The 18405-nt window shown below is 35.5% G+C and overlaps 1 protein-coding gene across 1 annotated transcript in view; it reads left to right on the top strand.

Moving 5' to 3' along the window:
* The window catches only part of LOC129079806 (phospholipid scramblase 2-like), a gene marked incomplete at its 3' end in the record, with an annotated part of 61211 nt that extends 42934 nt beyond the window's left edge, over window positions 1–18277 (top strand). The window contains exons 6-8 of the mRNA XM_054585054.1: window positions 8650–8811; window positions 11189–11216; window positions 18255–18277. Coding sequence (XP_054441029.1) covers window positions 8650–8811; window positions 11189–11216; window positions 18255–18277 — 213 coding nt within the window. The remainder of the gene's footprint in view (window positions 1–8649; window positions 8812–11188; window positions 11217–18254) is intronic.
* Window positions 18278–18405: the final 128 nt, after the last annotated feature.

Here is an 18405-nt window from a genome sequence, read left to right as displayed (position 1 = left end):
TGAACAGACCGATAACAGTTGGGGAAATTGAAGCAGTCATCAAGAAACTCCCAGCACACAAAAGCCCAGGGCCAGACGGTTTCCCAGGAGAATTTTACAAAACATTTAAGGAAGAGCTAACCCCTGTCCTTCTCAGACTATTCCAAAAAATCCAAGAGGAGGGAAGACTGCCAGACTCCTTCTATGAGGCCAGCATCACCCTGATCCCAAAACCAGATAAAGACCCTACAAAGAAAGAAAACTACAGGCCCATTTCGCTGATGAACATAGATGCTAAAATCCTCAAGAAAATATTGGCAAACCGCATCCAGCAATACATTCAAAAGATTATCCATCACGATCAAGTGGGATTCATCCCAGGGATGCAGGGATGGTTCAATATACGCAAATCAGTAAACGGGATACACCACATAAATCAAAGAAAAGACAAAAACCACATGATCATCTAGATAGATGCAGAAAAAGCATTTGACAAGGTACAGCACCCATTTATGATCAAAACACTCAGCAAAATGGGAATCAATGGGGCATTCCTCAACGTAATAAAGACCATATATGAAAAACCTACAGCCAATATCATACTCAACGGGCAAAAACTGAAAGCTTTCCCACTAAGATCGGGAACACGACAAGGATGTCCGCTCTCACCGCTTCTTTTCAACATCGTATTGGAAGTCCTAGCCACAGCGGTCAGACAAGAGAAAGAGGTAAAAGGCATCCAAATAGGAAAGGAGGAAGTAAAACTATCATTGTTTGCAGATGACATGATAGTGTACATAGAGAACCCTGTAGACTCTACCAAAAAACTCCTCAACCTAATAAGTGAATTTGGCAAAACAGCAGGATACAAAGTCAACATTCAGAAATCAAAGGCGTTTTTGTACACCAGCAATGCAATAGAAGAAGAAGAAATCAGGAAAAATATACCATTCGATATAGCACGAAAAAAGATAAAGTACCTAGGGATAAATTTAACCAAAGACACAAAAGACCTGTATGCAGAAAACTATGCAACATTGAAAAAAGAAATTAAGGAAGACACAAATAAATGGAAGCATATACCGTGCACATGGATCGGAAGAATTAATATCCTTAAAATGTCCATACTACCCAAAGCAATTTATAGATTCAACGCAATCCCTATTAAGATACCAATGACGTATTTCACAGAAATAGAACAGACATTTCAAAAATTTATATGGAACCATAAACGACCTCGAATAGCCGCAGCAATTTTGAGAAAGAAACACAAAGTAGGAGGGATCACAATACCGGACATCAAACTCTACTACAAAGCCACTATACTCAAAACAATCTGGTACTGGCACAAGAACAGACCCATAGACCAGTGGAACAGAATAGAAAGCCCAGAAATAAGCCCAGATCTCTATGGACATCTAATATTCGACAAAGGGGGCAGACGCATAAAATGGGGCAATAACAGCCTCTTCAACAAATGGTGTTGGGAGAGCTGGACAGCTACATGCAAAAAATTGAAATTGGATCATCAGCTGACACCATACACAAAAATAAACTCAAGATGGATAAAAGACTTAAATATAAGTCGCAACACCATCAAAGTCCTAGAGGAGAACATTGGCAGGAAACTCTCAGATATCCCACGCAGCAATTTTTTCACTGATATGTCTCCTAAAGCAAGGGACATAAAGGAAAGAATAAACAAGTGGGACCTCATCAAAATAAGAAGCTTCTGCACGGCTATAGAAAACATCAGCAAAATGAAAAGGGAGCCAACCATTTGGGAAAATATATTTGCTAATGATACATCAGATAGAGGTTTGATCTCCAAGATATACAAAGAACTCACTCGACTTTACTCCAAGAAGACAAACGATCCAATCAAAAAATGGGCAAAGGACCTGGGCAGATGGTTTTCTAAGAAGGAGATACAGAGGGCCCAGAGGCATTTGAAAGTATGTTCTGCATCACTAGCCATCAGAGAAATGCAGATCAAAACCACCATGAGGTACCACCTCACACCGGTCAGAATGGCCATCATAAACAGATCAACAAACAACAGGTGCTGGCGAGGCTGTGGAGAAAAGGGAACTCTAGTCCACTGTTGGTGGGAATGCAGACTGGTGCAGCCACTATGGAAAGCAGTGTGGAATTTCCTCAGAAAGCTGAAAATGGAACTGCCTTTTGATCCAGCGATTCCCCTGCTGGGACTATACCCTGAGAACACCAAAACGCCAATACAAAAGAACCTATGCACTCCAATGTTCATAGCAGCACAATTTACAATAGCCAAGTGTTGGAAGCAACCTAAATGCCCATCAGTAGATGACTGGATCAAAAAGTGATGGTACATATACACAATGGAATACTACGCAGCAGAAAGAAAAAAGAAGTACTAAACTTTGCGACAGCATGGATGGAACTGGAGAGCATCATGCTAAGCGAAATAAGCCAGGGGGCGAAAGACAAATACCATATGATCTCACCTATAAGCGGAACCTAACCAACAATGCAAAGAAGCAAGGCAAATATGACCAGCAACACTGAAAGGAAAAGAAATCAACAGAGACAAGAGGGAAGGGGCGGGCAGGGAAAGGGAAGGGAAGGGGAAAGTCAAGGAACATATAGCAAGGACTCATGGACAAAACCAAAGGGGAAGAGCTGAGGGAGGGAAGGTGGGAGGGGGCAAGGGAAAGAGGTGGGGGGAAGGCAGAGACAAATGTATTTAAAAAGTAAATAAATTAATTAAAAAAAATAAAAAATAAAAAATTTAAAAAAAATAAAATGGCAATAAATACATACTATTGACAATTACTTTTAATGCAAATACATTCAATGCTTCAGTTAAAAGATATATAGTAGCTGAATGGGTAAAAAAATAAGACCCTTACATATGTTGTCTACAAGAGACTCACTTCAGATCAAAAGACACACACAGACTGAGAGTAAAAAGATGGAGAAAGATATTTCATAAAAAAGGGAATAAGCAAAAAACAAAAGCTGGGGTAGCAATACTTACACCAGACAAAATAGATCTAAAAAGCAAAATAAATGAACAAGCAGAACAGAAACAGTTGCCAAGTGAGAAGAGGGTTGGAGGAATGAGTGAAAACTTTGAAGAGATGAAGTGTAAATTGGTACTTACAGAATAGTCATGGGGATGTAAAGTACAGCATAGGGAATATAGTCAATAATATTGTAATAACTATATATGCTATCAGATGGGTATTGGATTTTTGGGGGTGATCACTCAAAGCTATGAAATGTGTAATTTGTAGTCACTGGATTGTACACCTGAAACTCAGAGCCAGCTGATCTCACACCTAGTGTGGTAGATAAAAATCAGGAGATAAAAATCTGCATCTGAGATAATTTGATATTTTATGTCAACTGAAACTAAAAAGTAAAAAAAAGTCCTTTTAAAAGAAATGAGTAAGACTGGCCAATGTGGACAGCAGCTCAAGTCACAATAGCCAAAACGTAGAAATAATCCAAATGTCGATTGATGAATGAAAAAACAAAATGTACTGAATGAATAAGATCAAATATACAAGTAGGAAGGGGGAATCTTATCTCTATTTTAATAATTTCCTTGCCATTAGGGATTTTGAGCATTTTACTTTAGGTTTACTGGTTACTTATATTTACATTTTTTGCCTCATCTATTAATATCCATTGATCTATTGGGTTGTTTACATTTTTCTTGCCAATTTATAAAGTTAATTTGTTTATTGTAAACAATCCTGCATCCTCTGATTTACATTCTACAAATGTAATCTTTTTTTATAATATATATTCTAATAAAATATGTTCTAAGTATATATACATATATATATTCTAAAAACATATATATTTCCCAAACAAAAATTTTAAATCTTATATGGTCAAGTATATCAATTTTTATTGCTTCTGGTTTTCTTAATTAAGGAGGTTTCCCCAAACCTTCTATTTTATCTATTTTTTTATAATTAAAATTTTAGCTCACCAGGAAATTTATTAGTATAAGATAGAAGCAATCTTTATTTCATTGTAATGGCTATACAACTTGTCATCGGAATTTATTAAGTATATTATTTATTTCTTGCTAAATTGAAAACCATTCTTGCCATATATTAAATTCTTCCAAGTAATAGGATGTATTTCTAAATTCTCTTATTTGTTGACCTAAGTATCTGTTTTTTACAGCAGTGCCTTATATTATGATTATGGTGACTTACTGATATGTCTTCTGTTATAGCAAAATGATTACTCATTTTTCTTTATCATATTTTCTTACTATTATCTTGTTTCCCTTTATATAAATAGTAAAATCCTTCCATTCAATTTTTCCAAAGTTAGAATCTAATCAGAATTGTGTTAAATCTATTATTTTAAAAATTAACACATTTATGATACTAAACTTGTGCCATCCCATATAGACCATATAGGTTCATCATATAGAACTGCCTTTTGTTAAGTTTATTCTAAAGTAATTTATATCCATTATTACCAATAAGGAGGAATATTTATATTTTAGGTGCTTATTACCAATATTGAAAAAAATCTATTTATTTCTCTTTACCTTTTATCTACTCATATGACATTATTCTAGTATTAAATTTAGGTGTTTATGCTTCATTTCCATGGTTTTTTAGGTATAAAATCACAGTGCAAATGAGATTATGGTAGCTCTTGTGTGTTTATATTCATTTTTTTCCAGCCTACTTAAACAACAAAAATTATAATGATGATGACAATAGTCAGAATATCTACCAAGTTGATGATTCCAATTAAAATAGTAACAAATATTTCATAATTTATAAAAATATTGCTATTCAAATATTTCATAATTTAGGAAGATTTTTTTAGTTTTTTCATGTCATTTTCCTGTTCCTACTTTGCCTAGAACAACTTGTAAGAGGGCCATAGAGAAAAATTTAAAGTTTTGTGAGACATAAGGTCATTTTCACAACTCTATTCCACAGTTGTATCATGAAAGTAGTCACAGACAACACGTAAGTGAATGGACATATTTATGTGCTAAGAAAACTTTGTTTAAAAAAATGGAAGGCAGGTCAATTTGGCCCACTGACCATTAACTGCTGATTCCCAACTGAGACTTTTATTTGGAATTGATACTTAACCTTTAAAAAGGATGCTGTGGGGAGAGGGTTGTTAGGGGACTAAATGGTAATGGAAAAAATACAATAAAGATTAAATCCAAAATAGAAGAAAATTTTATTAAAAAAAAAAAGGAAGAATATCATAATGGTTGAGAGTACAGACTTTAGAAATAGAATGCCTGGAGTTGAAACCCATCTCCACAATTTCTTACCTGTGTAATGTTGGACAAAGTACTTAACCTATCTGCTTCACTTTTCTTCTTGTGAAAATTGCACATAATAATAGCATGTATTTTGGAAGACTGTTATAAGCATTAAAATACCTATCAATCATAAAGTCTTTGTATGTCATACATACAGTAAATGTTATATAAATGCTTAATTAGTAAATAATAAATATCTTTTTGGCAGCCACTGATATGAGCCTGTTTTAAATTGCATAGATTTTTTAGTATTTTGTATTTTATTACAGTATATATATTTTTTGACATTTACATAGGTATATGTGCTAGTGTTCTATTTTTTTTATTATATTTACATTACAGGTGAATCTACTGTATTCTTCTTAGAATATCTTTAACATTTACTGGTATTAAATTTATGTATTTATAGATTAATTCAAATATAATATACCATAATAGTATCCACACTTCTGATATAAAATGTATGGGGGGCTGGTTCCTGTATCAAACAGTTTTTTTTGTACACCAACTGGTTATACTACAAATCAATTCAATTATGACATTAACTGCTTGGAGTTGATGCAGACCCCACAGGCTATAGGCTCAGTCGCACTCACTGCCCTCACTTCAGATGCTAATCACAAGTCCTGTACTTCTAACTGATTGCCATAAATCTGGGGTTCTCATGACCCCATCCTCAGGTTCAGTAATTTGCTAGAATGGATCATAAGGCTCAGAAACACACTTCACTCATGTTTACAGGCTTTTATAAAAGATATTATAAGGATATAGATACACAACAAAAAGAAGAAATATATAGAGTGAGATCTGGAAGGGTCCAGAGTTTGAACTTCTTTCCTATGCAATTGGGGTTTACCATCCTCCCAGGACATAGTTGCATTCATCAATCAAGAAGGACTCCAAACTCCATTATCTAGAATTTTTATAGAGGCTTCGTTACATAGGCATGAATGATTAAATCATTGGCCATTGTTGATTAAGTCAAACTCTAGCCATTGTCTCCTCCCCAAAAGTCAGGGAGGGGACCAAAGTGCCAAATCTCTAATCCTTGTTAGGAATTTCTGGTGGACACTCCCTATCCTGAAGCTACCAAGGGCCCACAGCTACAAGTCACTTCATTACGCTACAAAAGATTTATCCCTCAGAGGAAACTAGGGTTTTAGGATCTGTGTGCCAGAAACCTAAGACAAAGACCAAGTATTTTTTTAAAAAAAAAGAAAAAAGACTCTACTATAATTTGTATCATTTAGAAAGGTATAAAACTTTTAGATCTCTATGTCAGAAACCAAAGGAAAAAAACTAAAGAAAGTGGTGGTGGGAAAATGGAGACAAAAAAAAAAAAAAGAGACAAATGTATTTGAACAATAAAATTCTTTTTTTCATTAAAAAAAATGAAACTTAAAAAAAGAAAAAACTAAAAACTTATTTCTTATGATGTCACAAATACATATTTATTATTTTAATTTGTAAATAAATTTATTATATGAATTTTCTGTTTTTAAAAAGTTATCTAGAATTTAGGTAAGATTTACATAGTCCTGATAACATTTTAGTTGTCATTCATATTTGTGGTCTTTTCCATTAAAAAAACTGTTTTTTACTTTTTGCAGGAATATTGGTGAAGCTTAAAATTTCTTGCTATAAGCATAAAAAAGGGGAAATATTAATAACTGTTAAATCTAGTGCGGTATTGTAGCACATAAATTATCTTCTGTATTGTTCATTCTCAAAGAATTTCAAAACTAAAAATAAATTTAAAAAATAAAATAAGATAAATAAGATAAAATAAAATACTTTACAAGCTACAAATACTTAAATGGCAGTTGTTAGGTAAAACACTAAAGGGTTCAAAAGATTTATGTTCATTCTGTTTGCCCACAATAGTGTTATATAACATAAAACCTCTAGAGCTCAGTAACTTAAACAATAGGCATTTGCTCTCATACTTATGCATTTGCAGGTCAACTATTTCTCGGTGGATATATACATGGGCTCAGATAGATGGCTCTGATGTAGGATAGAAGTTGGCCCCAGACCTGCTCCAGATATGCTCATCCTAGAGCTGTAGAAAGAACAGCTACCTGGATCATGATTTTTTCTAGTGGCTGATCACTGGAGAGCAAGAGCCAGGCCAAACCACTTAGCCATGTTTAAGGTCTCTGCCCATTGTCATATAACTAACATTCATTTCAATTGGTCTAACAATTGGACTAACATTCAATTGGTCAAACAAGTCACATGGCCAAACCTAATCATCAATGTTCAGGGAAGTATCCTGGGCCTTCAGTGAGAGGAGTGAATGGATATTGATGAACAGTAATCCATGCTATCACAGTTTCCATATTAAAAGTTTATTTCAGGTTTGTTAATAACCACCCACAAAGGAATAAAAAGAGTAAACCATTTTTAATTTCCCAACATTTATGTAGCAGCTCCCAGTCTGAGCTAGGGTTTCAGAGAGTGTTGCCTGCACATGTGCGACCTTGTGTATATTTGAAAAGACCACTTCTCTTCCTGGGTTCACACAACCCTATGTGTATACACCATGGTGAGCGTGGCTCCCTACAGGCCCACATGCCCACCAGGTGAGGTGCGTTTGTCCAGCTGTGGTCTTTTCAACTCTTTATGATGGCCCTGGACTTTCCTCAGGCAGAATTGTGAATGAGAAAAATTTTACTTTAGAGCTTTTTTGCATATACCCTCCCTCTTCTGTTGTCCCCGCACTGTCCTGTCGTCCAGTCATACCCCAACCCTGGACCACTGGTCCAGGAAACTTCCTTCACTCAAAATTGCCAGTCCTCTTTCCCAGGCACTTAGCACTCCTGTTTGCCTACTGACAGTGGTGAGTGGTAATATTCCTCCCAGCACCCTGAAACACCACCTATGTAAGCTCCCTGTGCTTGTCTTAAAATAGATGTGTCACATGGAGTTTAGTTTGCTACCCTTCTGATGGCTTTTAGGAATTTCTTTTTTTTTAAAATTTTTATTGTTGTTCTATTACAGTTGTTGCCATTTTTGCCCCATTACTCACCTCTGCCCTAAGAAATTCCATAATTGTATCTTTTCATGCTTAAACTTTGTTTTAGATCAGTTCAAATGATTCATTACTCTCTACATGAATAAAATGTTAAATATTTCAATAAAATTGTTTTCATATGGTTCTCTGTAGCAAAGAAATAATTTTTTTCATGTATCTATAAATTGATACAGGAATTTATGTGCATCTAATCAGATACAATGTTCATAGATATGTATTTGTATTGTACATAAGTTTAATAGTGTATGTTTCATTTTATTCCAATTTTGTAAGTATAATAGATTTATTTTGTAGAATTCTTTAAGACTGTCATTTTATTTCAATTTAGATTAAATCACTTGATGACGAAGAAGTGGTTGGCAAGATTTCCAAGCAGTGGACTGATTTTGTGAGAGAGTTTTGCACAGATTACAGTAATTTTGATGTTCATTTCTATTTAGACCTTGATGTGAAAACAAAAGCTGTCATGCTTGGCGCATGTTTCCTCATTGTAAGTCTATTCTTGCTAATCTTGGATATTTCTTTAATATCATTCTATAAATATTCAGTAGATTGTACATTTTTTAATGACATGCTTAAATTTATAGGTTTGATTCAAAGGGGGTCCTATTTGATCCTAGCTCTGAAATTCCATTTTCCCCTGATAGTCTAGATTCACAGGTGACTAGATCCTTGGGAAATTCTACTGTTTGGAATGGCAGTAAAAGGTCCTTGTGTGTTACAGAGAGGCCCTGGTCTTTGGGGCTTCTATTTAAAAATTAAAGCAGGTGCTTTGGGTAAGACTTCAAATATGAGCTTACATGGACTACAGCTCAGTGAAATGGGGAGATTTAGTCCTGATTTGTTATTCAGTTAAGCCTTCTACTGTGGGAATGTGAACTGCAGTAAGAGTGTGCATCCAATCAATAAAGTCACCAGATAGAACTGGCAGTTGGAAGGAAACATGTAGGATAGACAGTGATTCTGGACTTGTCTTCCACTAAATCACTCAGGGAGATTTTTTAAAAAAACCAAGTACCAAATCATACCCTAATTCAACTAAATCTGAAGCTCACAATAGCTCCCCAGGTGATTCAATATGCAGCCAAAGTCAAGGACTCCTGGGACAAAGCAATGACTCTCAACCTTAGCTGCATCTTAGGTAGTTTTTCAAACTCCCTGTGTCAAGACTGCACCCAGATAGTAAATCAAAATCTCTGGAGATGGGACCAAACCTTCAGCTGTTTAGTTCACTCCCAAGTGATTCCAATGTGCAAGCAAGGTTTGGAATCACAAAATGAGTATCTTAAACATTGACTTGAGGGAACAAATAAAAAAAAGTATGAAATGAAAGTGTTCAGTAAAAAGAATACAGTTATTTCAACAAATAATTATCAGGAAAATAAAAAGATAAAAATAAAATGAAAAAGGGATAGACATCAACCTAATAGTTTGTTGACTATTTTGGTTGAATAGTTTGTTTGGATATTGATTCAAATAAATCAATTTAAAAATATTTACAACACGTTAGGGTAATTTAAACATTAGCTATCTGCCCTGGCCAGTGTAGTTCAGTTTGTTGGACTGCCATCCCATAGACCAAAGGCTCGTGGGATGCATACCTAGTCAGGGTGAATATGCAGGTTCCATCCCTGGTCTGGACAAGTAGAAGGCACCGATTGATGTTTCTCTCTCACATCAATGTTTCTCTCTCTCTCTCTCTCTTCCCCTTTCTCTCTAAAGACAGGAAAATGTGAAATGTGTTGTTTTTAGGGAAGAGGAAGTGTTTAGATCAATGAGAAATGGGGCTGGGTTGATGGTGGGCTTATTACTAAATGACTAAGGGCTTCCGCTAAAGGATCTTCAAAGATCAGGAAACTTTTGCCCTGATTGGGTGGCGTGGTTGGAGTGTTGACCAGTACACCAAAAAAGTTGCAGGTTCAATTCTCAGTCAGGGAATATACTAGGTTGCAGGTTCAATCGCCAGTAGTACGTGATTGGGGACAACTGATTGATGCCCCCCTGCTCTTGCTCTCTCTCTCTGTGCCCCTCTTCTTCCTCTCTCTCTAAAAATCAATAAACATATCCTCTGGTGGGGGCGAAAAGGTCAAGCAACTTTTTATAGAGAATTGTAATTCATTGAGAATTGTTTCATTTAATGTTAATTTTAAACTATGTTTAACTGTAATAGTTATAAATCAAAATTTTAGAAAGATACATCTTGGTGTCTATGTGAGGAATAAATCTGAGAGGTAAAATTGCAGTAGTGCATTTGCTAGTGATTAGCAATAAGGATAAAATTGTTCCATTGAAGGATTTTCTCATAAAGAAAATGAGAGATGTAAGAGATATAAATTCCATAGGAATTGGCTGAAGTCATAGGGGTAGAGGTCTGTATAGACACTGATGAAATGAAACAAACTGGGTAACATAGTGGACAAAATTGGAAGACAAATGAAACTAACACACAAAAAAATTCTACCTCTTAAAAAGGCTGTCATTATAATTTTTTTTTAAGTTTTAGATGGAACTCTAGTCACAGAAAAAATTCTATTACTAGAGAGGGACTAAAAAAGTTGAGTAAGATAGATTGAAAGAGGAAGATTTTGAGGGGACTAGAAAAGGCAAAATATATTGAAATTACCAGAAAATAAATAAATTCATGCAGATATCAACAAATAGAATTATAGGATTTAATTTCTGAAAAATGGAAAGCTGAAGGTAGAGTTTATATAGCTATAGACTCTTCCTAGATTATTCACTACAGTTAAATATCCTTGTTTAACAGCTCTATTACTGCTTTCCTCAGAAATTTTAGAATTTCTACATCAGAGAATTGTCTGTTTTGCTGCTGAGAATTCATTTCTATATTTTTTGTTTTTATCTAGGATTTCATGTTTTATGAAAAAAAGTCATGTCCTAAAATAATCCGTACATTTCTGAAAGCAAGATTGTGTTAGTGTATTAATGAATGTCTCAAGATTTGAAGTATATATAACTGATTGGACTGTCTAAAAGGACAATCAGTGTTTTTCTTAAAAATAATTATACCATGTTTGAATTACTTCGATGCCTCATAGTTCAGGTATGTGATATCACTTTCAAATTCTATAGTTTATTTTCTATGTAATTGCTTATAAATGTTTTTATACATTTTCTCTGAATGTTCATTGTGTATTTGGGAAAAAGTACATAGAACATTTTACTTTCAAGAAAAGTTAAATATAATGAAAATTTATGAATATAAAACAAATACAAATTTTTCTTTTTCCTAATAATATGCATATTAACTATTATTTGAACATAATTATAAAGGAGACTAAAATTATGTTAATGTTTAACTGAATATACAGTATTTGCAGGATAACATTAGTTGGTACAAAGGACATAAATTATAACTAGATTTAATAAAGTATAATTTTATGTTACAATTTCATTAATAGTCTATTTTGTGTATAAAAATTAAAAAAAGACTATAATTCAGAAACAGTTTTGCATAAGGCCTGCCTAGCTCTTGTCCCTGTCCCTACCCATCCGTTACCTCTTATGCCTTAGCTAACTAAATTTTTTAGGCCGACGTTTCTGCAACAGATCTTTTCTCCTCCAAACTTCATCACTACTTATATCTTAATTCCTCAACTGTCAAATGGACATAACAGTAGCTACTTCATGTGGTCAATGTGAGGGTTAAATGTTTTAATGTAGTCAAGTTACTTGAGCAGGTTTCTGCAGTAAACCAAAGCAGAAAATGAAAAATGCATTGGTGTTAGTAATGATCATTGGTTTTACAATGAGAGAAGTGGCTCTATCCAATATATAAAACTTAAGCTAAATTGTATTTCTGTATTGTGGCTTTAACTGACATATAAAATTTATTCTTAATCCACAGATGAAGACTGATTCTCTTCTTAGAAGAGAGAAGATGTCTTCATACAAAATGCCAAACTAGGAAACCATTATTATTTCAGAACAGGGTAGAATATCATCTGGGCACTGAAGCCTTGACTGCCCTCCTTAGCTTCATGGCCTCAAAATGTGGTAAGTCAAGAAAGAAGGAGGCAAATATCTGTAGCATGAGACCAGATGAAATATTATTAACTGAACAATACAGGATTTGAACTGAGAACTCTGGATTTATAAGCAGAGTTGGCCATAAGATGATACCCAGTAGAGTCAACTGGCCATAGACTTCTGAATTTACTTCTCCCTATACTAAGCATTCAAGTTAAACTTCAATTTACCTTTAATTTTATGTAGAATAAATGTGCTTAATTGTGCCAAGGGATAACTTATAAATTTACCTAAGTTGGGAACCAACTAGGTTTGGAAAACAGATGCTTGATGCCAGCTTGCCTATGAAAGGCATTTTATTTCTCCCTATAAGATACTTAATTTATAAACAAAATAGTAACTACACAGTTTTGCAACACACAATTCAACTAAGGTTTCTGACATTATATAGTATGAAAGATCCTCTTTCCTCTATTTGCCAGTAACATCTTTTTCATTTTCATCTGAGTTCTCCCCTCCAGTGCCTTAAATCCATATTTCTACCATCAATCTGTTCATGATGATGCAAATATTCTCTAAGATAGTATGTATCATGTTCCTCAATTCCTCCTAAGAACTGACAGTTATTAACATCCATATTTCTATGAATAGTCTATATAAGGCAATCTTAGCTTTTTAAAAATCAAACTCCTCAAAATTTTTCAGTTTCTGTCTACTTCTAAATCCCCAAACTAGTTCTACATGTTTATGTATTTGTTATAGTAGCCCCATACTTCCAGAAACCAAAATCTGTATTAGAGTCTTACTGCTGCTATGACAAACCACCAAAAACTTGGTGGTTTTAAACAACACAAATTTATTTTCCTATAGTTCTGGAAGTTAAAATCTGAAATGGGTCTTAATGGGTCTTGTGGATTGAATGTTATGTCCCCATAAAATCTGTAGTCAATCCTTAATACTAATGTGACTATATTTAGAGATGAGGTCTCTAAAGTGGTAATGAAGATTACATGAAGATAAAAGGATGGGGCTCTAATCTGATAAAAAGTGTTTTCATAAAAGGAGACCTTGCTCACAACTCTCTTTTCTGTATCCATGCACTAAGAAAAGGCCTTCTGAGGACATAGCAACAAAAAGTGGCCTGTGTAAGTCAGGAAAAGAGCTCTTACTAGAAACCAACCATGTTGGCCCCTTGAACTAAGACTTCCACATCTGTTGGAAAATAATATACTAGATTAACATCAAGGTATTGGAAGATTTTTATTCTTTCTGGAGGCACCAGTGTAGAATCCTTTTCCTTACCTTTTCCATCTTTAGAGAGATCCATTATTCCTTGAATAATGGCCTCTTTTCATCTACAAAACCAGTAAATGCTTCCATTGTAACGTTTACACTTCTGACCCCAATTCTTCTGCTATTTTCTCCTATATTTGAAGGACCCTTGGGCTTACTTTGTGCTCACCTGTATAATCCAGGATAATGTTCCCATTTTATGGTTACTTGATTTGTAACTTTATTTACATCCACAACTTAATTCACCATTGCTATGAAACATAACATTGGGTAATGTGTACGTCTTTTCAGGGCCATTATTCTTCCTATAATAGGAACTCAATCACCCAAGCACCTAGGAATGCTTTCAGAAATAACTGAGCTGTGTTCAGCTAATTTAAAAATGTGTTGAGAAGACTGGTTCTTTTATAAACTTAAATAGAACCACCTTCCATGCTGCACCCTAAACATTCAAGTGACTGAAAACACCCATAAACTTCGTGATTATATATGGAAGTATGATTAAAACCAAAAGCTTTATTTAAGAAAAAATGTGTAACTGGTATAACTTATTTTTGTCAATTGTTTTTCTTTTTTTTAATATTGGAAGATTTTTCTTTTTATTGTTCAAATACATTTGTCTCTATTTTCCTGCCACCACTTTCCTCTGACCCACCCATGCCCACCTCCCACCCTCAATCCTTCCCCACTTTGGCTTTGTCCATGAGTCCTTTATACGTGTTCCTTGATTTGACCCTTCTCCTTCTTTTCCCCATTACCCTTCTCTCTCCTTCCCTCTTGTTAATGTCGGTTTCTTTTTTCTTTCAATGCTGCTTGTTATATTTTCCTTGCTTGTTTGTTTTTTTCATTAGGTTCTACTTATAGGTGAGATCATATGGTATTTGTCTTTTACCCCCTGGTTTATTTTGCTTAGCATAGTGCTCTCTGGTTCCATCCATGCTGTCATGAAGGGTAGTAGCTCTTTCTGCTGCATAGTATTCCATTATGTAAATGTACCACAGCTTTTAGATCCACTCATTCACTGATGGGCACTTAGGTTGCTTCCAGCACTTGGCTATTGTAACTTGTCCTGCTATGAGCATTGGGATGCATAGGTTCTTTTGAATTGGTGTTTTGGGATTCTTAGGGTATAGTTCCAGCAGGGGAATCACTGGGTCAAAAGGCAGTTCCATTTTTAACTTTTTGATGAAATTCCAAACTGTTTTCCACAGTGGCTGCACCAGTCTGCATTCCCACCAACAGTGGACTAGGGTTCCCTTTTCTCCACAACTTTGCCAGCACTGGTTGTTTGTTGATTTGTTTATGATGGCCATTCTGACTGGTGTGAAGTGGTATCTCATTTTGGTTTTAATTTGCATTTCTCTGATGTCTAGTGATGATGAGCATCCTTTCATATGTCTCTGGGCCCTATATATGTCCTCCTTGGAGAAGTGTCTGTTCAGGTCCTTTGCCCATTTTTTAATTGGGTTGTTTGTCTTCCTGGAGTGGAGTTGTGTGAGTTCTTTATATATTTTGGAGATCAAATCCTTGTCTGAGGTATCATTGGCAAATATATTTTCCCATACAGTGGGTTCCCTTTTCATTTTGCTAATGTTTTCTTTAGCCGTACAGAAGCTTCTTATTTTGATGAAGTCCCATTTGTTTATGTTTTCCTTTATGTCCCTTGCTCTAGGGAATACATCAGTGAAAATATTGCTCTGTGGAATGTCTGACAGTTTCCTGCCTATGTTCTCCTTTAGGAGTTTTATGGTGTCACAACTTATATTTAAGTCTTTTATCCATCTTGAGTTTATTTTTGTGTATGGTGTAAGTTGGTGGTAGAATTACAGTTTTTTGCATGTAGCCGTTCAGCTCTCCCAACATCATTTGTTGAAGAGGCTTCTTTTGTTCCATTTTATCCTTCTGCCTCCTTTGTCAAATATTAATTAACCATAGAGACATGGGTTTATTTCTGGGCTCTCTATTCTGTACCATTGATCTATGTACCTGTTCTTATGCCAGTACCAGACTGTTTTGATTACAGTGGCCTTGTAATATAGTTTGATGGCCAGTACTGTGATTCCCTCCTACTTCATTCTTATTCCTCAAAATTGCTGCAGCTATTCAGGGTCATTTATGGTTCCATATAAGTTTTTGAAATGTTTGTTCTATATCTGTGAAATACATCATTGGTATTTTAATAGGAATTGCATTGAATCTCTAAATTGCTTTGGATACTATGGACATTTTGATGATGTTAATTCATCTAGTCCATGAACACGATATATGCTTCCATTTATTTGTGTCTTCCTTAATTTCTTTCTTCAGTGTTGTGTAGTTTTCTGAGTACAGATCTTTTATCTCCTTGGTTAAGTTTACTCTTAGATACTTTATTTTTATTGTTGCTATAGCAAATGAGATTTTTTCCCTGATTTCTTCTTCTTCTCTTTCATTGCTGGTGTACAAAAATGCCTTTGATTTCTGAATATTGACTTTGTATCCCGCTGTTTTGCCAAATTCACTTATTAAGTTGAGTAGTTTTTTGGGGGAGCCTGTGGGGTTTTCTATGTACACTATCATGTAATTGGCAAACAATGATAGTTTTACTTCCTCTTCCAATGTGGATGCTTTTTATTTCTTATTTTTTTTGTCTGATCTCTGTGGCTAGGACTTCCAATACTATGTTGAATAGAAAAGGTGAAAACAGAAGTTCATTGTTTTGAACTTAGTATCTGATAGTTTAGTTGCTTCTATTTCATTTAGTTCTCTTTGTGGGGATTACTTCTTTCCCTTTGACTGGGAAGTGCTTCTTTGTCTTTGCATTATTTGTGAGACTCTTCTGTTTTGCTTCTGCTTCTTAAATTTATCTGTTTTAGGATTAACCAGAGAGTCCTGGAGCTGACTTCCTCCCATTTCTGTAGTCTCCATTTTGCTCTGGCAGGTGATGCCACCAAAGAGCCAAAAGCGGGGAAAGCACAAAATAGAAGACCCTAAACTGACCAGTAGTGGGGTGCCCGATGGACGGAGGGCCAGAGGAGTGCGCGAGGTTGTGAATAAGTGCCCCTGGGCTGGGGCAAGAGCGCGCATACCCAGGCGGGCAGGGGATCCTGCCGGCCCAGGAGCACGCTCCAGGAGCAGGCTTGAGAGTGCGGAGCGATCCACAGAAATAGTGGTTCCCTGGCCGAAGGGGTCACAGAGCTGCCCAAAGCAGGCATCAGACACAGACAGTAGACTCCTGGAAGGCTCAAACAAATGCCCCAAGGTCATATAAGATCAACAACTGACATAATCAGAGGCAGGCCCAGAGAGAAAAGAAAAAAAAGTAAAATAAAACAAAAATTTATAAATAAATAAATAAATAAATAAATAAATAAATAAATAAATGAAAAGACCCGCCTACTACCATAGAAGTTTAATCCACAAAGTCAGGAAATCTAGACGGGTCAATTGAAGCAGAAGGAAAAATAAATAAATAAATAAATTACTTAATAGACTCTCACAAAAATGGGAAGAAAAAGTAGTTCCCATCAAATGAGTGGAAAACGGGAATCCCCACAGAGAGAGCTAAATGAAATAGAGGCAAGAGAACTATCAGATATTGAATTCAAAACAATGGCTCTAAGGAATCTCAATGAGCTCAGCCAGCTCCAAGATAACTATGAGAAACTGCAGAGAAACTATCAGGATCTTACAACAAACTATATCAACCTGGAAAAGGACATAGAAACTATCAAGAAGACACAAGACGATATGAAGAATACCATTTCTGAATTGAAGAACACAGTAGAAGGAATCCAAAGCAGGCTGGATAAAGCCGAGGATCGAATCAGTGAGATGGAGGATAAGGTAGAAAAAAGCTCCCAGAAAGAGCAAGAAATGGAAAAAAGACTCAAAAAGAATGAAGAGGCATTTAGGGGAAATGCAGGACAACCTGAAAGGCAATAATATCTGCGTAATAGGGATACCAGAAGGAGAAGAAGAGGAGCAAGGGATAGAGAACCTCTTTGAAAAAGTAATGGTGGAAAATTTCCCCAATTTGAGGAGAAAAAGGGTCTCATGGATCCAGGATGCACAGAGGGCCCCACTCAAGAGGGACCCAAGGAGGTCCACCCCAAGACACATCATCATTAAAATGGCAACTATCAAAGACAAAGAGAGACTCCTCAAGGCAGCAATTGAGAAGGAGAAAGTAACATACAAGGGGGCCCTGATACCACTAGGAGTTGACTTCTTAACAGAAACGCTACAAGCCAGAAGGGAATGGCAACAAATATGCCAAGTAATGAAAAGCAAGGGCCTACAACCAAGGCTGCTCTACCCAGCAACCGTCTCCATTAAAAGAGAAGGGGAAATAAGGAGTTTCCCAGACAAAGGCTAAAAGAATACATCTCTACCAAACCAGCACTCCAAGATATGCTCAAGGGACTGGTTTAAGAAGATGAAGGAAAAGAGTGAGAAAGAGAAAAACACAGGTACAAAGAGAAAAAATGAATAGGTTTCTTTCAGTAAGAACTCTCAATGTAAATGGACTAAATGCCCCAATTGAAAGACACAGGATGGCTGAGTAGATAAGAAAACATGACCCACACATACGCTGCCTACAAGAGACCCACCTCAGAGCAAAAGACCTACACAGATTGAAAGTAAAGGGATGGAAAAAAATATTCCAAGCAAATGGACAAGAGAAAAAGGCAGGGGTTGCAATACCTATATCAGACAAAATAGATTTCAAAACAAAGGCCATAAAAAGAGACCCAGAGGGGCACTTTATAATACTTAAAGGAAGAATCTATCAAGAAGACATAAACATTGTAAACTTATA

The sequence above is a fragment of the Pteronotus mesoamericanus genome, unplaced genomic scaffold (genome assembly GCF_021234165.1).
Source record: "Pteronotus mesoamericanus isolate MK-2021 breed Mesoamerican mustached bat unplaced genomic scaffold, CSHL_Meso_final contig_82, whole genome shotgun sequence".
NCBI lineage: Eukaryota > Metazoa > Chordata > Mammalia > Chiroptera > Mormoopidae > Pteronotus > Pteronotus mesoamericanus.
Note: the sequence above shows the minus strand (reverse complement) of the source record. Positions and strands in the feature narration are given on the sequence as shown.